The following is a 20,245-nucleotide window of genomic DNA, read 5'->3' on the forward strand; positions in this document are numbered from 1 at the left end:
GATGGGAGCGCTACCTCTCGGGAGGGTTACTCTAATTTCTACCTACGAGAAGAAGGGGCTGGGGCAGCTGACGAATGCTCGGCTTTCATCCTGAGCTTGAGGGCGACCCACCGTCCCCTTCCCGGCTGGACCACGGCCCCGCGGTGGGGACAGCCACGCCGGGACGCCGGCGGCGCAGGGGGGAGAGCGAAGCCCCCGGGCTGCCGCATCAGGACAGCGAGGTGATGTTGGACCGCCCGCCCGGCGGGGCGATGATCTTCTGAGCCGTGCGCCTGGCGATGTGGTCGTCTGCCTGCGACCCTAGGGAAGAGGACAGGCATGGAGCGTGCTGGTGGCGCGGCACGGGAGTCCCGCTGCTTGAAACGCACAAATCATAAAACATTGGCACAGGCCTTATGAGGAGCGGCTGAGGGAGCTGGGGGTGCTCAGCCTGGAGAAGAGGAGGCTGAGGGGAGACCTGATCGCTCTGCAGCTCCTGACAGGAGGGGGCAGGGAGGGGGTGTTGGGCTCTGCTCCCATGTAGTTAGCGATAGGACGAGAGGAAATGGGCTCAAGCTGCACCAGGGGAGGTTTAGGTTGGAAATTAGGAAAAATTTCTTCACAGAAAGGGTGGTCAAGCATTGGAACAGGCTGCCCAGAGAGGTGGGGGAGTCCCCATCCCTGGAGGGGTTCAAAAAACGGGCAGAGGTGGCACTTGGGGACATGGTTCAGTCTGGTCTGCCCTTGACTGGTTTAGTGTGGGTTTGGTAGTGTAGGTTAATGGTTGGACTGGGTGATCTTAAAGGGCTTTTCCAACCTAAATGATTCTATGATTCTATTGCTTTTGTGGGAAATGCTAGAGTTTCCATTAGATGTAATTTTGGTCACTATATTAGCATAGTACAGTTTGGAATGGTTTTATTTGCCTGAACATCTTTATTTTTTATTGCTTCTTTCTGGGAAACATTGTAAGTGGCTTTCCTGTAAATAAACAGTTTCTCTATAATAAAATGTGGGACCTTGTACATTTATTAAACAATATGTGATCCATCTGATTTCAACCAGCTAAGAAAACAAAATTACGCAAGTCATTTTATAGCAGAGTGTTGGCTTTCCAAGGTCCCTAGAGCTGCCAGGCAGATTTCTGCAGGATGCTGAGCGAGTCGCTGCCTGCTTACACAGACAGACTGAAGAAATTATCTTTTTGTTCCTGAAAATGGAGTTATTGGCTAATCTCTACAAACCCAACCACTTCTAACCCCCGACTTGCAGGGGACGCAGCCGGGGCTGAAGTCCCGACCCCCCGACAGCCACGGCAGCGTCCCCAGTGACCGGGGCAGGGCATTTACACAGATACTGTAAAGCACTCTGGAGATTCCTGTGCTGCATGGAGTCCCTAGGCTGCTGCAACAGTACGAATTGCTTTTTACTGAGCAAAAATTAAGGTTCTATTCCTCAGCTTTGCCCTGCCGCTCACACAATCCCGGGACTTTGTGATGCCCATGCAAACCAGCACCCTCCCTCCCCGACTTTCGGGGGCCCCGGGCCCTACCAGACAAGCTGAATCCCGACTGGTGGAGGTTGCGCACGGGAGGAGCCTGGGCTTTGCCCGCACAGGGTGCGATCCTGGACGCCGGGGTGGGGGCCACGGCTTTGGCGCTCGCAAGGACTTCGTGGACCGGTCCGTCGTACAGCCCTCTGGGGACGCCGTGCACTTCAGCCAGCTACGAGGCAGGGAGTAAGAGACATGTAAGGCACGTATTTAGTTAGCAAGAGGACGAGAGGAAATGGGCTCAAGCTGCACCAGGGGAGGTTTAGGTTGGAAATTAGGAAAAATTTCTTCACAGAAAGGGTGGTCAAGCATTGGAACAGGCTGCCCAGAGAGGTGGGGGAGTCCCCATCCCTGGAATTGTTCAAAAAACGGGCAGAGGTGGCACTTGGGGACATGGTTCAGTCTGGTCTACCCTTGACTGGCTTAGTGTGGACTTGGTAGTGTAGGTTAATGGTTGGGCTGGATGATCTTAAAGGGCTTTTCCAATCTAAATGATTCTATGATTCTATTTAAGCTCAGGTGACCAAGACCCAGGGTCTTTGTGACATGGTTTAGTAGGCACAGTGGTGTTGGGTTGATGGTTGGACTGATGATCTTAGAGGTCCTTTCCAACCTTAATGATTCCTTGTTTTATTTCATTAAAAAATAATCCAGCCATCAAGCCAGGAAACGTGAAATTAATTATTACTCTACCCGTAATTGGTTTAGTGGTGGACTTGGTAATGTTAGGTTAATGGTTGGACTGGATGATCTTAAAGGTCTTTTCCAAGCGAACGATTCTATGAGTCTATGATTCTAATGACTTGTCCTTCTGTCTGTGCTTGACCCTTACTGAGGGGTTTTGGGGAGTCTGCACCCCCAAACAGACCAGACCAGATGGCTCCCCAGGGAGACGGCAGCCCAGGCAGGATGGGGCAGCCAGCGGCACTTCCCACCCTCAAAGCCAAGCAGAGGGTGCTGCCCGGACCCACGGGCAGAGCTCCTGTCACCCTGGGAAAACGGGCTCCGAGAGGTGGCCAGGGGTTGCGCTCCCCTGAGGGCTGCATGCCCCCGCCGGTGTCACCCAGTGTGACCATCGTGTCCTCCTGCAGGGAGGGCGAGCTCAGCCCTGGGCGCTCACGGCCGCTATGGGAGACAAAGCCGTAACGACTTCGTTACCAGTGTTTCATCACAGATTTCCTTAAGGCTGTTTCTCTTCCCAGACGAAGCAGTGACAGCCCTTTGACAACCACAGGGTCAGAAGGGACTCGTTTTGAAGATGAAAAGTGCTGGGTTTCAAATTAAGAAGGCACAGACTGATAGGTTAAGACGCATATAGCATTTTTCCATAGAAATTTTTCTCTTGCATGACCTTTGTCTTCATTGTGCTGCATATCTTGTGAAGAAAATACCCTGCTCAGTGTTTCCCAGTGCTCCTTCTGACTGTAGCTTTTGTCAAAAGCTCTGGTTAAATCAAGGATGGAGAATGGGCACGGGCAGGCCTCCGGGTGGTTTGCAAAGTGCCGGATGCCCCTGCCTGAATGCATTAACTGAGCAAACCAACCCCTCACCGCCTGGGCGGACACCCGGTTACTGTCCCGCCGGAGCAGGGACTTCAGCTCACTGTGCGTCAAGGCTTGAGCTTAGCAAACTCCGTCCTTTATGATAAAAAAAGATGGCACAGAGTGTCTGCCCACTGTGCCGCAGGGAGACCCAGCCTCCCACGGGGACCTGGCAGGGTCCCATCCATCCCCATCCCGTGGGGATCTGGCAGGGTCCCATCCATCCCAATCCTGCGGGGACCTGGCAGGGTCCCATCCATCCCAAACCTGCGGGGACCTGGCAGGGTCCCATCCATCCCAATCCTGCGGGGATCTGGTAGGGTCCCATCCATCCCAATCCTGCGGGGACCTGGCAGGGTCCCATCCATCCCAATCCTGCGGGGACCTGGCAGGGTCCCATCCATCCCCATCCCGCGGGGAGCTGGCAGGGTCCCATCCATCCCCATCCCGTGGGGAGCTGGCAGGGTCCCATCCATCCCCATCCCGTGGGGAGCTGGCAGGGTCCCATCCATCCCCATCCCGCAGGGTCCCATCCATCCCCATCCTGCGGGGAGCTGGCAGGGTCCCATCCATCCCCATCCCGGAGGGATCTGGCAGGGTCCCATCCATCCCCATCCCGGAGGGATCTGGCAGGGTCCCATCCATCCCCATCCCGCAGGGTCCCATCCATCCCCATCCCGCGGGGAGCTGGCAGGGTCCCATCCATCCCCATCCCGGAGGGATCTGGCAGGGTCCCATCCATCCCCATCCCGGAGGGATCTGGCAGGGTCCCACCCCGCACCCCCAGGCACCCTGAAGCTGGGGGTTACTGCTGCAGCTGCCAGCACCGCGGGTGCCTCTGCGGGTAATTTGGGGTTAATGATCTCTGCTCTACCTGCATCTACAATGCGTAATGAAAATGTCTAAAATAATGCACGGAAAAAGGAAGGAGGGCAGCGCTGTTAAGAAGCTTTTTATATATTTGCATGTCTTCATATCCCCTAAAAACGCTGTGCTAGCACAGTGAAGGATTTATCTTACTGTATTTCCAGTAACTACCGAACGCTGCATCCATTAGCCTTTGATGGATGCAAAGCAGATACTGGTAATACAGTAACATAAACTTTTCTAATACAGGTAGGAGAGGAATTAATTCCTCCCTTCTACCTCAATGCAAAACAAACAAAACCAGATTTGCTAGAAGTCGTATTTTTGCTTTGTAACTTTATAATAGGCAAATAATACTAATACTAGTATATAATACTAATTATACATATAAAATACTAATTATTTTATATATATTTATATATAAAAATATACTAATTATTACTACTACTACTAGTATTATTAGTTATAATACTAAAATAAGCATTATTGTTTAATGTGGCAAGCCACACACCAAAGCAGTTACATGACAACATTACAAATCTCCAAGGCCTAAGAAGAAATCATATTAATAATATTCTTGTTTCTGTTGCCTATTCCATCAGGAAGCTTACTATAACAGCAACCGCAATACAATGCAGAGATTGCAACAAAAATGTGGGATCATTGCAAATAAAATCCTCCTTACCCTGTTTCTTGCCTTTATCCTTTTATAAACAAAATCTGGGAATGTCTTTCTAGGAATGAAGCGACCTGACCCCTGGGTGACAAACAGGTTTCCATCTTCAAGAACCACTCTTCCTTGACTTATGACCACAGTAGGAACCCCGTGGCACTCTGTGCCTTCAAATATGTTGTACTCCACATTCTGGAAAGAACAAACCCAGATATTCAGCATGTTTAAGACTTGAGAAGGTGACAGTCTAGCCAACTATACACCCCCCCCGCCCCCCTGTTTCTGTACACTGCTCCTCGTGCACAAGTGGTTGTACTTAACGAACCCTTTACATTTCAGACAATAAGGTTCTTCTAATTGGATGAACTAAAGCAAACTGGAATGGAGAAACTAAATCCTCAGAACACTCAGCACTTGCCCAGAAGACACGCAGCGCTCCTGGAGCAGGCTAGACTTTTACTATACGTGACCAATTAATTCCCCCTAAGCCCCAGAAGAGCTCTGCTTCAGTTCTCCATTTGGGGACAGAAGTTCTTGTCATTTCTTCCAAGTCACTGCAAGGCTTCTACCGAAACAGGTATGGAAAGTCAGGTCTGTTTTGTGAGAAATGCAAAGTGGTGCCACTTTCTGCAAATGCTCCCATTACCGTCACTAACAAACTCTCCAAAAAATAAACTTTACAGTGAAAAATTACAGCATTATAAAAATGCAGAAGTGAATTTTCTGGACCAAAAAAATAACCTGTTCCTCTTTTTTTAAGGAAAAGACTTGAGTATTTCAATCATAATGATAATTTTCTTCAATAAAAAAAACATTTTGGTGAAAAAAACCTCATGGATCAAAATGTTTCTACATTAACTTCAATCAGCTCTGTCGCCAACATTCCTCACAACACCTCACCTCCTCTCTCTTTCACCTTGCAGCATTCTGTCTGAGGCTCATGCTGGAAATTAGTTTGGGGACATCCATGGCCTGGAAAACCACGGCTAAAATGCCATTAAGGTGCACCCGAATCTCTCCCAAATGAGCTACCCCTACGGACAGGCAGCGCCCGCAGAGGACGGGAGCACGAGCAGGAATGGGTCTGGCTCTTTGCGAGGGATGCTGATATATTAAACTATATTCATAGTTTAATACTTAAGTTCAGCACTCACATTCGAGTACATTGATCGTAAAATTTGTGTACCAGAGGCCGACTGTCTCCGAGCAGTCACTCTGTGACTCAAGTACGATCCTACCCCTTCCCAATTCTCCAGCTTTACAGTAACCGAAGGATATTTTCATTTGCTTGTATTTTAAAAAGGAAATGTGAGGTTCTTCATCACTTTATCCACCTAAACAGCTCCTCCCTTGCTGAATAATCTGATCTGTGTGATCTGAAGAGATACATTGCTTTACTGCTCTCTTCTGTCTCTAAAACCAGTTCAAGAAAATAATTTTTAAAATATTTTACCAGATTGTGGGTTTTTGCTGAGATGATTTTAGTAGCCTTGGGGTTCCACAAAACCAAGTCTGCGTCGGCACCCACAGCGATGCGCCCCTTCCGGGGGTAGCAGTTGAAGATCTTGGCAGCGTTGGTACTGGTCACCGCCACGAAATCGTTCTCATCCATCTTCCCGGAGACCTGGGAAACAGAAGGGAAGAAGGACCATCACCAGAGACGTGCCCTGCTTCCCGCAGCGGGCAGCAGCCCTGTCCCTGTGGCCGGACCCCCGCTCTCCCACCAGCGGGAACAAGGCACCGGGAGAAGAAATCGCAGGATCGAGCTGCGTGGCAGTGCGGTGTGAGGATCCACACTGCGACAGGGCTGCAATTCTGGGGACAAGGGAGATGTGGCGGGGCTGAGCCTTGTCCCTGTGGGCTAAATAATACAATAGAGGTTTTTAGTTTCCCTGGACTCTGTGAAATTTAAGGTCTCTGAAAAACAAGACCTTCACTGGTAGGCTCCAACTCCCTGTGCAGGCATCTCACGTTCACCAAAGATGGTTAAGGATATTTCCATGAAGACAGACTGGAAGTGAACCTAAGTAGTGCTATTTATCCTCTTTATTATCTTAAGCTAAGTTCTATTTAGCTTTGAACAAAGCCTGCCTAAGACAGAGACTTCAGGGTGGCTTGCTTCCCAAGCTCCTGGAAGTCCGCCCGAAGCTGCCTGCTCCGTGGAGGGAGGCTGGAGCCTCCCCGGGATGCTCCTCGGGAGGGCAGGGTGCACCGGTGTGCACGGACATGGGGCTCGGTCCCACTGGCCGGGCGCTCGTGCGCCGCAGCTCTCCCTCGGCAGCAGCAGCGCAACTCTGCCCGGCAGGCTCGGAGGTGCCGTGGGAACCTGTCCCCACCGGTGGGCCTGGGGCGAGCGGGCGGCTGGCAGGCATGGCCATGGCCATGGCCACCACGGGAGAGACGCCCTGTCCCCATCCGCCTCCCGCAAGCAGCGGGGAAGAGGAACGTCGCGTCTTGCCCTTAGGAAAATTTGTCGGAGAGACTCTGTCTTCTGACTGCAAGCGAGAGTGGGGCGGATGATCCCCGCACCGAAGCCTTTGAAGACACATTGAAGGCGTTCGAGTGTCACGTATTCCCCCATTAGCAAGCTCCTCTGGAGCAGCAGTCTAGACAATGTCACGCCTCCTGGCTCGTTTGAACTAACGAGGACGCTGACATCGCCGAGCGCAAGCACTGCTCACTTGCATCCATAGCTTCGCAAGGAATCGGGCGTTGCTTTGATACCTACCACGCACTTTTCCCAAATTACCGACATCCGCTCTTCGATGCCGTTGGTTCCCTCGGGGATGAGGGTGAAGTTGTCCTTCCCCACGGCCTTCTGCGCGGTGGTGAAGGTGCAGTGAGCGCTGCCGGCGACCTGCAGGTCCCCGCTAGGCAAAGCACAGCGCAGGGGGTCAGAGGAGGCACCCGACTTTCGGCACCAGCAGCACCGCCCCCGCCCCGCGGCGCCGCTCCCCTCGGCGGGAGGACGCCGCCCTCGCCCGGAAAGCTGCGCGTGGCACGGATGGCCTGCGGGCTTCGTGCTCCGTCTCTTCGGTACAGACTGTTTCACCAACAAAGGCTGCAAAGGCAGGCAACTTACCTTCCGTAAATCCCAAGGGAAGCCAAGTTAAAAGGCAATTTTTACAGGTACGCAGAGGCATCTCACTCTACTGATTTATACCGGAATTAAGCACTGGAATCATCTAAAAGATGTAACCAGCAGCCTCATAAGCACTACTTATATTCTTTTCCAAACTGCCCATTATTTTTACTAGTTAAGCCAACATTTTAATTTCTGCACCTTCCTTTTGAACCTCAGCTTATTTTAAGAAACGGTTCTCCAAGCAAGGTTCTTTTAAAGCAAGGATACGGTTAAATAAAACACGCTCACGGATAAGCCCAAATGTTATGTGCTGTCATACACTAGGGTGGGAGGAGCTGGATCCATGCCGGCAGGCAAGGCACGGCGGGGCAAGAAGGGAACCGAGCACGTGTGTGTCGAGCAGCCTGGGAGCACGCCTCCAGACTTCTGTCAAGGCTGTGCTAGACGGAACTATGCTCGTATTTTACTGCCTCTTTTAAGAAAATATTGAATGTATTGAGATATCTTTATATACTATGTAAGATATGCTAACATGAAACACTTTTGTTAACAACTGTTTATCCGTCTAGGAAAAAAAAAAAAAATCGCATTCAGGGAATTCTAAGAAATGTTTATTTCTTCTTTACTATATATATTGAATGCAATTCTTTTACAATTATCTGGATCCATAAACATCTCTCATCCCCTTTCAAAAAATTCTTCATGCATTACCTCTGCACCTGATTTTTCTAAGTCCACCCATACCAAACTGCAGTTAATGCAGGCAGCTTTCCTGACGGGTGCCGCTCCGCGGGCTGTGAAGACGCTAGGGCCGAGCTGCGGGCACCTGCATGCAAACCCGCCGCTGTGAGCGAATCCCCACTTCTACGGATTGCTTTCTGCAAGGCGGCGGTGACAAATTTGGGGCATATTTGCTACGAAATGTGAAACCGTGGCCCGTGGCAAAGCTCCAGCCGTGATTAACAGCTTGGCGGCTGTGTCCCTGGATACAGCCCCAGCACGTGGGTGTTTGTGTTTCCCTGCCCGTTTGTGTTTCCCTGCCTGGTCCGGGCTGCCAGCACCCACCTGGTCCGTGCACGGCTCCAGAGATGCTCCTGCCGGCCCCTGGGGCTTTGCTGCATAATGCAATACATCGAAACAACTCCACACCGTGACGGTGCAAAACCTTGCAAATGCCCAACACTGCTTCCAATAAAATCCTTCTTTTTGCTTTAATGCTAAAGCAGTGTGGGAGCCTTTCCCCAGGACACACGAGGCAGGGCGGCAGCGACCGCTGTCCCTCCTGCGCTGGGGTGTCCTGACCATCCCGCGGGACGCTGCGCCCTCCCTGCCTCCGGTTCTGAAGGAGAAACTGGGCAGCGTGAGCCTGATTTTTACATAGAAAATCTGGTAACTATTACCTGGCTTCATCAAAGCATATTTTAGACTCTTTTTGAAAGAGTCACCTGGCTCCTTCCTCAAAACCCCAAAGATTTATTCTTTTGATATGGGAAAGTGCAACAATCGATAGAGTATTTTTCCTACTCCGATTATAGTATCAAGGGGACGGCTGAATTGCGTGCCAGCCTTCGCTGTGCTGCTGCACCCTACAGTGCCCAGGGGTGGGAGAAGACTGGGGGTACCCCCAGGACCCCGGAGGCTGTGACCCCCCGGCCAGCCCCCGCTCCGCAGGCGACGCTGCTGCTGCACACGGCATTCGAACAAATGCAGGCGGGATGCAAACGCGACAGATGCGCTCAGGCACCCGTGCCGGCACGGAACTCACCAGGCCAAGAGGGAGGTGAGATGATCTGGCGTGGCGGGGTCCGGGCTGATGGGGGGAGACGTGACGAAGGCTGCAGCTTTGGCCCAGTTTTTACTCCAGTAGTGCGAGCCGTCGGTGCCCAGGCTGGCGGTAATGGGCTCCCCATACACAACCGTGCCTACGGAGCAATCGCTTAATGAGCGCAAACGCGCCGCATGTCCTGCAGCCTCTTTCACCCAGTGCAGACAAATACTGTGGTTAACTATGCAAGGTGGTTTCACTTATCTCCAGCGTTCTCAGTATTTCAGCTTTTTAAATTCACATTAATCCCTCAGATTATCTCATACAACTGGGAAATGCTGTCAAAACAAGTTTTGAACCCATCTATTTTCTCCTTAGACCAAACACACATTCATATCTACAAACCATCGTGCCTTCCTCTACATCAAAGCAGAGCCTCTGGCAGTCTCCTGGTTGGGGGCAAAGGTGGCTGTGGACCCCCGCCTGGCCCTGGGCATGGCTTTCTGTCTTGATCCCCCCAGGATTGCTGCCAGCTCTTCCCAGTCTACCCCCAGTTTGAATTTGGAGCTTGCTCCACATTAGTTTTTCATTTAGTTCATGACAAGTGACTGCAAGTGAATTATTTCCTTTTCTTCAGCTGCGTCTACTGAGATTCAGGTGTCAAGAGTTTCAAGCACATCTCCTCAAATCTTTCCAGCTCAGAGCAATTAGCTCTGGCACACTCTGCGAAGAAAAGCCAACACCAAGTTTTAGCACCCTTAAAATGTGAGAGAACTTGGGTGATAACGAGTTCTTAAGCCTTGCAGCTAGAATGATACTCCTGGACATACTTAAATAGGCTCAATTAGCGTGTACATATGAAACAATGCTTTACCTTTTCTCTTTGCTTGAGCTAACACATCTGCTGCACCTCTGCTCATTATTTTGGTGACGTACAAGGGGCAGTTGGCTTGTTTCGCAATGGTAATTGCACGGTACACTGCCTCCGCCTCCACCTGCGGGCACCAGAACACAGGCAGAAAACGTCTCAGGGCACCTCTGCTACAGCCGCAGCGGCTGTTCTAAACCCTGGGCAGCTCTGAAGGACTGGAGACGTTACCTCCTCGGGGCGGCTGAGGACGTGCCCTTCTGGCCCGGTAATCCCGAGTTCCAGCAGCCTCTTTTGCTCCTAGGTGGACAAAGATGAACGAAAGAGCAGTCGGTGACATGAACAGCCTGTCTGAAGCAATGCAGGACACAAAACAGCTTTTCGGAAGGACCTGAAGGATGGTGGAAATTCCTCAATATGACTAGGCGATACCATTTGTAACTGTGACACTCCATAAGCCACTGCGGCTACTTCCTAGCAGACCCACCTCATGCTGTGGAAGCATTTCTGGACTGGGAACTGCTGTGTCCCAACGGCACCTGTGGACCTTCCCCACTCCTCAAGCGCAGCTCTATTTCTGGAGGATGTGGGATCGTAAACCCGTCACCGCTTACTCTAAGGCTGTGCTAGACACGACGCACGGCTACAGGACAGGAACAGATGTTTCCCCCGGGCCTGAGGCTGCCTGAAGCTGCTCCGAGAAGCCCATGGAGCAAGCAGAGATGGGTGCGAGGCACGTGAGACCGTCAGCGCGGTGCAGCGGGTGCCACCTCTCCAGAGCTTCGCCCGTAAGTCACAGCCATGGCCACCTGCATTCCCCGTCCCCGCTGCACTTTGCCATGCAGTAGCAGGGATGTGGCTGAGATGAAAGGTTGCTGCTGCTCGTCCCCTCGCAGTTTTGGGGGGAGGCGGGAGCGGGAGGGGAGGTTTTGCACGGCCACTGGCACAGCCGCGTGTCCCAGCGCAGGGGCTGAAGCCCAGCAGCCCACCTGGCTGCGCCCACGTCCTCTCCCACCCGGCTCCGCTGCTCCGGCAGCACCAGCTCCCCCGAAAAGCAACGCCCTCCGTCCCCGCAGCCACAGCCTCACGTCACGAATCAAGTCCCTGCAGGGACTCCGTGTTAGCCGGGACCCCACGGCGACAGAAGCTGGAATCAACGCTGGGTTGCACCCAGGTTACTCACGTTGTCTTTGAAAGCAGATGTCTAGCACGCACCTCATCCAGTCTCCTTTCTGTGACGTCCTGTATCATGTAATGCTCCCACTTAGCTGGCGTTAGATGCAAGGACATTATTCAACACTATGGACCAGATCTCGCAGGCTTTAAAGGATCCTGCTCTTAGAGGACGGTTATTTTTCCATCCACTGTACTCTTATTGCAGATAATCCTCCAAGTTTGTCCCTGGGGCTCAAGTGTTGTCACGCTGGCAGCTTAAAAAAAAATTCTTCTGAAGATATTGAACTGCTTGGGACCACATTATGTTTCACAGCCAGCTGAAGAAAAGGTCTCAGATAAAATCCTGGGGAAGCGGGAATTAGCCTTTATCCTGTTTGTTCAAATAATCCCATCTGAAGGATTGGGATCCTGCATTCATTTTAAACTCTCCTCCCCCACCAGACCGAACACTTGCGTGACCATAAGCTAAAAGGAACTGCAAGTCTAGGTCTACCTTGTATCATCTCATTGCGGTATGCATGTAAGATTTTCTTTTCTAAAGGTAAAAAGGAAAAATAATGAACATGAGCCAAGTCTGCAACACCACGGAAGCTCCTGAGTACCATTTCTGAAGACAAATATTGCCAAGTGTAATGTATGTTATTTCAAGAGATCGAAACCTCTTTACTTTCTCAAGGACTCAAGACTTCTAAACAAGATAGATAATGCGATAAAGTGTCACTTAAGGCAGTCAGTCATCCTTTAAGAAGCCCCAAAACATACTCGTTGGGAAACACTGAACAGTCCTTGTAAAGATTCCTGTGACGACACCCAAGTGCGTGCAAGCAACTGGGGGGGATGCTGCCGATTGTAGCAGGTGCCCTCGATCCTCCTGCCCGTTCTTCTGCCTGCACACGCTGCCACCACCGGGTCTCCTGTCAGCCCCTTCCCTCCAAGGCCTGGGTAATCAGCTTATACCGGAGCGCAGATCCCCGCTCCTCCGTTCCCCTGCCTGCTGCAAGGCTCGGTGCCCACACGCACGCACCGACCAAGGCTGCTCTGCTGCAAGGCCACGAGCTCCACGCTGCTCGGCTTTTGCCGGAGATCTCAGAGGTGAGTGACCGGGGCGATGCCCTGCTGACAGCAGACACCGAAAAGTGCTCGCCGGTCCTCTCCCCAAAGCAGCCAGGTGTCACAGCGGGCTGCTCCTCCTTCTCGCATCTGGACTCATCCCTACTGAGTGTGCTGCACCAGCTGAAGGTGAAAAGCAGTGAAGCGCTCCACCGCCCACTAGACACTACAGCCCATCTGTTAAGTCAGCACTTTGCCTTAAATCAAAACACGCAGGTCAGCTTGTAATTTAAATGAACATAAATACTGTACCTCGTCGATGATGTCTCCGTTTTCAGCATGCACTTGGGCAATGGCCCCCAGGTCTCGAATAATGCAGAATATTTCATACATCTGCCAAGAGACAGTGGGTTGCCCGAGATCAGATAAATCACAGTTCGTGCTCAGCTGTTCGCCGGACACTGGCTGGCTCTATTACCTGGGCATCGGTGCACTGAAGTTTGTCTTTGTAGGCCATAAAAACCAGGAAGGAGTTCACACCTTGAGAAAAGAAAATGGCATGCGTGTTTATTGTCACGGCTGAGAACTCGGTGACCTGGTAGGGGCTGGGCAGGGTGTTCGAACCCGGGGGGTGCCTGTGCCGCCTGGGGTTAGACGGAAAGGAAAGCAAGGCGAAGGGCTGGAACGGGAGCAGTCCCCACAAGAACGGAACCCCGGAACTTGGGAGCCATGACAGACAATACACCCCTCTTCTTGGATGCACCTGAATCAAAAAACCACCCCAACCCATAGCCCATTTCTGATTTTAGGCACTCTCTGTAACTTGGCCTGAATGCGCAGAATCAAACGCATCGCTCCCAATCTGAGTTTTCCCTCCAGCGGCGGTTTCAATTTATGGTTTATCCCCAACTTCTTTCTGATAACTGTCTTTGAATTAGTGTATTAGTGCTCAGACTAAATTACAGCAAAAGATGAGACTCTCTAATATCAGAGCACTGTTATTTAGGGCATTGCTATTTAGGCAGAGAAATAGATGGGCAGCACTTTGCATACAGCATTGCAGGCAATCCTAATTTCTATCATTTCCATCTAACATAAAGGATGATTCGCGAAGCACTGAGTCAAAGCTGGAGAATTGCTACTGCATTTTATATGGATAGAGGCAACAACTAATCCCAAACGACAATCAAATTACAAATAAACTGTATTTCATGTGAACGTACATATGAAAAATACCCGGTACAAGCTTGGAATAGCTACATTACTTCAGCCATTCCACATTTTAATAGGAAATTCACTGCAAATTTCTATGTTAATTGACCAATTAAGCCCTTGCATGCAAGACTGCAAATTACACTGAAGTCATTTAGCTCTACATTAGCATATCTGAAAGCAAAATGTAGTTCCAAACATGGAAATAAGTATTAATGAAATGCAGGAATTCCTGCCGCACAGCCTGCTTTCCAGTAAGCCGTGTCCAGCCGATACGTCAGGATGTGCAGGAATTACAGGCACAAATGAAATCTCTATGGAAAGCCTAAAGCTTAGTTTTATTCTGTAAGCCCTGTCTGGAACATTTTTATTTAAATACTTTTCTGTACATCAGGCAGCTTGAATTAGGGGGCCTGATAGAATCATAGAAGCATAGAATCGTTTAGGTGGGAAAAGACCTTTCAGATCATCCAGTCCAACCATTAACCTACGCTACCAAGTCCACACTAAACCAGTTAAGGGGAGAGTAGCAATTTTGTGTTTCCTGGCTTGGTGGCTGGATTGAAAGTAAAACTAGGAATCATTAAGGAATCATTAAGATTGGAAAGGACCTCTAAGATCATCAGCCCAACCATCAACCCAACACCCCCATGCCCACTAAACCATGTCCCAAAGTGCCACGTCTGCCCCTTTTTTGAACACAAAACAGATGTACAGAAACCTTTAGTTTCAAAAATCAGTTTTCATGACTGGGCTGTAAATTGCCCAGTGGTGAGAACACACGACCCAGACATCACGGCATGAATCCGTGTCAGCACCCCCGTCCACGCCTTCCTCCTAGTTGGCGGCAGGCGGGCGGTTCACGCCTCAAGAGCGAAGGAGCACGGTCCCCCCGCACGTACTCCGTTTATCGCTGGCTAAGAGCAGCGCGGCACAGCAGCAATAGCTACCACAGCTTACCCTGCGGCGGCTTGCTTACGTGCCCGCACTGCAAGAATTATGACGTGGTGGGGTTTTGTGGGCTTATTGCCAGAACACCGCTCTTCCCGTCCTTACCCTTGTCCTTCACCAGGGCTTCCAGTTCCTCCTTCAGGCTTTCGTGCCAGCGAGGGACGTCGATGTGCAGTGAGTAATCGCAGCAGACCTGGCCGTCGGCGCTCCCGCGCCACTGCTCGTAGGCAGCCAGGAGGCTCGTCCCAGCGTCCGGGCAGACGTGGTCAACTGGGGAAACACTGCACAGCGTTAGCACGCCTGCCGGGGAACGGGCTAGAGAAACACCCGGAGAGCGCAGCCGCCACCAGCACCCTTGTTGTCATGGTTCAGCCCCAGCCCCAGCTCAGCACCACGCAGCCATCGCTCGCTGCCCCTGCCCCGATGGGATGGGGGAGAGAATCGGAGGAGTGAGAGTGAGAAACACTCCTGGGCTGACATAAGAACAGTCTAATCATTGAAATAAAGTAAAACAGTAATGATAATAGTAACACTATAATAATGATAATAATAATAATAATGATAATATTCAAAGCAAGTGCTGCCCAATGCAATTGCTCCCCACCCGCCGACCGATGCCCAGCCAGTTCCCAGCAGCGATCGCTGCTCCCCGGCCAACCCCCCCAGTTTCCATACTGCCCATGACGCCGGATGGGATGGAATGGCCCTTGGGGCAGTTGGGGTCAGCTCTCCTGGCTGTGCCCCCTCCCAGCTCCTTGTGCCCCTGGCAGAGCAGGGGAAGCTGGAAAGTCCTTGCCTGGCATAAGCAGCGCTGAGCAACAACTAAACCAACTGGCAATGAGATCGGCACAGAGCTGCGCCAGGACTTGTTGAGACTGGTCCTTCAGTCACATACTACAGTGGGCCTTGGGACCAGAACAAGAACAAAAAAGAAATCAAAATTGGATGGCATTAACACAAAAACGGAACCTGTGCTCACAGAGCTGAAAAACTCTTATAAAAACACACTTGCAAAGCTATTAAAAACATATTAAAAGGTGTTTAAAGTTTTCTTCTGTTTTATTCTCTTCTGAGGTGAAGCAGGAGCAACTATCTATTTTTAATATACGTGTGTAGCAGTGGAAGGAGGTTCTGAAAGGCATATAATGCATTTTAATTGGCTTTGTAATGCTTTGATTTCTACAGCAGAAATTAACATTTCTCTGCTGCGAGGGCAAATAATCTCCGCAACGATAAAAGGCCCAATGTATTTTGCTAAAGAATGTTCTACTTAGAAGTGTGTTAGAATGCTGCTCCATCTTACTGATCATCGTGGTGCCTCCTGCCAGGGCGGCTTTCGTGCCTTGGTAGAAGTCATCGGCAGAGGTCATCCCCATGATGGGCATCTGCAGCCTGGTATGGACATCTATCCCCCCTGGCATCACGAGCTGGCTGTAGGCATCGACTGTCTTGACACCACCAGGAACAATCAGGTTTTCTCCAATTTGTCTGAAAACGACATTAGGATCTCCTGTTAACTGGCAGCACCTTTTAAGTGAAGACGCAAAACCAACTTCTAAGAACTGCTCGTGGCACACACGCGTGCGCTGCCCGGGCCCCCTCGCACCGCGGGGCCGGGCTCTCCCCCGGCAGGAGAAGCTGCACGTCGGTAGCACGGCACGCTCGGTCGGTGCCGGGAGCAGAGCCGGGATTTGCTGGGTCCCACCGGCACCCACCCCACCGCTCCCGGCTCCGGCACTCGCTCAGCAGCGCTGGGACACGAGGCCATCAGCTGAGGGACCCCGCTCCGAGCAGAGGAGCTGCTGAGGTCTCGGTGCCGGACCCTGTCCGCTACTTCTGACGCGCCCCTCTGCAGAGCTCAGCCTGGCTCCTCGCTCGTCTCCTGCACAACTCTGAGCAGAGCACAGGCTGTCAGGACTTCATACGTCTTTCCAGCCACAAAAGTACACCAGTGTAGTTCTGTCCTGACACTATTCTAAAAAGCTGTCCTTGTTTTTCAAAAGGGGAACGCATTTCCAAGAGAAAAATGACAGAAAGGAACCTTGTTCAAATTCCATGGCACTGTATCATGCCTGGAAATTATATCATAAAATATAAATTTTTAACTTACTTGATTAAACCGTCTTCCACATAAATGTCTGCATAAAATGACTGATCATCGTTGACAATTTTTCCTCCTTTGATTAGAAGCCGGTCACTCTAATGGAAAAAAACCACACTTTTCTTAAAGATCACTTTAAAGATTAAAGATTTCTTAAATCTTAAAGATTTCTTCATTTAAAAGAAAAATCTTCTTACTTTATTTAGATGCTACTTTACTCATTATGAGCTTTCATTAAGTCTAGGACTTAATATTTGCCCTTCAACCACACAAGTTTACTTGAATACCCAAACTACGCAACACCGAATGAAGCCCAGCTGTATTTTGCAAAGGAATCCACATAAAGTTGTCACTGGCGAGGAAGGTACGCTCTCCTGTGAAGTGCGGTACCAGCCACGGGGAGCACAGGCAGCGCAGCCGAGCCCGACAGCGCTGGGTACCAAGCAGCCCCATCTCCCCGGGCTGAGCCGCGCACCTCTGAGCGGAGCCGGCGGAAGGGAGCGTGCTCCTGCCCTCGCTGCTCCCGACCGGCCGTGCAGGAAGCACACCACCGCCACGAAACCAGGACACCCACCCAGAGCTCCGTCACAGCACGTCCAGAGACTGACCCAAGTTCTCAGCAATTTTAAAAGGTTTGCAGGATGAACGTCCTGCAGCTCAGCCACGCATCCGCCTCCTCCATCAGCTCTGGTTACGGAGACTTTTAAATGCATCTTATTAACCTGTAGTTCATTGACGTTGGTTCATTTTCACAGTCTTGCGAGGCAGATAATGCCTCAAGGACTTTCCTCACTTCAAAGCAAGACAGTGGCACAGTTGTCAGATTTGCAGAATCTTTAACCAGAGAAATTAGAAAGCAGTGGCATTTATGTAAATATGGAGCTGCAGCCTAATTTAAGAGGATTCCTTTGCCAATCCCTGGTGTTGCTAGAAAAATTATTACCAAGGCTAAAACGGGCAACACAAAGAGCGTGGCCTTAGCACAAAAACAACCGAGGGATGCGGGAGCACGTGGCAATACAGCCCAGAGGATGACTTAGAACACAGCAATGTGTGCTGATGCAAAACAGCCTGTGAAACATTTTGGGGTCTTGTTTTAAAGAGCATCACTGACATATAAATATATAAAAATAATGTTAAAGAATTGCATTGTGTTTTCAAAACTATCAAGGCTTTTATTGCATCGTTATTGTTTTCCCTTGTCCCATAAAATCAATCAAAAGAAGCCTCAGTGTTGGCTGCCCCACGGGACAGCCCTACGGCCCCTCCCCTTGCGGGGGCTATCCTCAGCCCATCTGCATCTGCATCCCCATCCTCATCCTCACCCCATCCCCATCCTCATCCCATCCCCATCCCCATCCCCATCCTCAGCCCATCTGCATCCCCATCCTCATCCTCAGCCCATCCTCACCCCATCTCCATCCCCATCCTCACCCCATCCCCATCCTCATCCTCTCCCCATCCCCATCCTCATCCTCTCCCCATCCCCATCCTCATCCTCTCCCCATCCCCATCCTCATCCTCTCCCCATCCCCATCCTCATCCTCTCCCCATCCTCAACCCGTCCCCATCCCCATCCCCATCCTCATCCTCCCCCGTCCCCATCCCCATCCTCATCCTCTCCCCGTCCCCATCCCCACCCTCACCCTCTCCCCGTCCCCACCCTCACCCCCTCCCCGCCCCCCCCAGCTGCAGCCCCTCTCCCGCAGCGGCAGGCACCCACCGGGACGGTTTCAGGGGAGCTCAGCCGCGAGCCAGCAAAGCGCGGGGGGGGCGGGGGGAGCACCGCTCTCTACAGATTCTCCCTCACCGCTGCGGAGCCGCCCCGACCCCGGGGAAGCGAATCCCCCCCCGGCAGCCCGGGGCAGCTCCCGGCCGGGGCCGCCGCAGCGGGGCCGGGCGGAGCGCAGGGAGCAGGGCAGGCGGATGCTCCCCCCACCCCCGCCAAGCCCCTTCCCCGAAAAAAGCCTCTCGGAACGGCGTCCGCGGCCCCACCGCCCGCACGGAAGTTGGGGAGGCGGCGGGGCAGCCCCGCGGCCGCGGTGAGGGGCGCGCCCGCCTTTGTGCCCCCGCGGGGCGGCCCCGGGCGGGGGGGGGGGGGTCCCCGGCTGCGCCCCAGCCAGCGGCAGACAAAGCGCCGGGGCCGGGGGGCTCGGGCCGGGCCGCGGCCAACAAAGGCAGCGGCGGAGCCCGCGGGGAGCGGCGGCTGCAGCGGCGGCTCCGGGCCCCCCCTCAGCGGCTGCGACCCCGCAGCGCTCCCGGCCGCACGGGCGGCCCCCGGGGGGGACCCGCGGCCCCGCAGCCGCCGGGGGTCCCGCAGCGCGGCGGGGGGGATGGGGGGAGCCGCTCACCGTGGGGCGGGGGATGCTCTTCTTGCCCTGCTGCGACATCTTCCCGCCGCGCTCCGCCCGCCCGCGCCTCCGTGCGTGTGCCCGCCGGCCGTGCCCGTGCCTGCGCGCCCCCGCCTGCGTGCGCGCCCCCCGCCCCTGCCGCCGGCTCCCCCCCGCCCGGCGCCGGCCCGGGGCCGCGCTCCCGGCGCTGCAGACAAAGGCGGGGGAGGGAGCGGAGCCGCCCGCCGGGGTCCCGCAGCCCCTGCCCGCTCCCGCAGCCGCGGTGGGGGCCGGGGGTCCCGGCGAAGTTGTGGCCCCGGAGCAAAAGCGGCCGCTCGCCGCCCCCCCACCCCCCCGCCCCTCCCGGACCGTCCCCTGCGAGCAGCCGGCCCGCTGCCGGCCCCCGGCCGCCCTCCCGGGACGGGACGGGACGGGGAGAGGCGGGGAGGCGGCCCCGACCCCCGCCCCTGCCCCGGCGGAGCCGCCCCTCACCTGCGGGCCGCCCCCGGGCGGCTCTCCCGGGCCGGCGGGGCCGGGGCCGGGGTCGCGGCGGTGCCCGCCGGAGGGGTTCCCGGTGCCGGTGCCGCCGAGGGAGGCGAAGTCCAGCGTCTTGTTGTCGAAAGCGTCCTCCACGCTGCAGAACATCCCGCCGCGCTTCTGCCGCGGCCGCGGGCTGCCCGCGCCCAGCCCCGCGAAGCAGGCGGGCAGCGCCGGCTCCCGCCGCACCGACATGGGCTGCGGGCCGCGGAGACCCCCGGCACACCCCCGACGCTGACCCCGGTGCCGGTCCCGGCGCCTCCGGTGCCGGTGCGGGTGCCCCCGCTGCCCCCGGTCCCGGTGCTGCTGCTCCCGGTGCCGGTGCCCCCGGTCCTGGTGCGGGTGCCCCCCCTGCCGCTGCTGCTGCTCCCGGTGCCGCTGCCCTGGTGCCGGTGCCCCCGGTCCCTGTGCTGCTGCCCCGGTGCCGGTGCGGGTATCCCCGCTGCTGCTGCTGCTGCTCCCGGTGCTGCTGCCCCGGTGCCGGTGCGGGTGCCCCCGGTGCCGGTGCTGCTGCTCCCGGTGCCGCTGCCCCGGTGCCGCTGCCTCCGGTCCCCGTGC

At 53.7% G+C, this 20,245-nt stretch overlaps 1 protein-coding gene across 3 annotated transcripts; it reads right to left on the reverse strand.

Annotated features, from left to right (window-relative positions):
• Positions 1-208: 208 nt before the first annotated feature.
• Positions 209-19,882, reverse strand: DPYSL4 (dihydropyrimidinase like 4). Of its 3 annotated transcripts, XM_075718054.1 has the most exons (15): positions 19,647-19,882; positions 18,484-18,520; positions 16,830-16,918; positions 16,023-16,207; positions 14,825-14,989; positions 13,035-13,096; positions 12,869-12,949; positions 10,562-10,630; positions 10,337-10,457; positions 9,463-9,619; positions 7,341-7,482; positions 6,066-6,236; positions 4,625-4,804; positions 1,532-1,703; positions 209-300 (listed from the first exon to the last, which is right to left on the reverse strand). In XM_075718054.1, the coding sequence occupies exons 1-15, from the start codon at positions 19,880-19,882 to the stop codon at positions 209-211; spliced, it is 1,959 nt and encodes a 652-aa protein (XP_075574169.1). The 3 variants fall into 3 exon arrangements, with proteins under 3 accessions (XP_075574169.1, XP_075574170.1, XP_075574171.1); XM_075718055.1 differs by lacking the exon at positions 18,484-18,520 and having other exon boundaries at positions 19,643-19,882; XM_075718056.1 differs by lacking the exons at positions 18,484-18,520; positions 19,647-19,882 and adding an exon at positions 19,172-19,210.
• Between the last annotated feature and the right edge of the window lie 363 nt (positions 19,883-20,245).

This window comes from Pelecanus crispus, chromosome 10 (assembly GCF_030463565.1).
Source record: "Pelecanus crispus isolate bPelCri1 chromosome 10, bPelCri1.pri, whole genome shotgun sequence".
In the NCBI taxonomy this organism is placed as follows: Eukaryota; Metazoa; Chordata; class Aves; order Pelecaniformes; family Pelecanidae; genus Pelecanus; species Pelecanus crispus.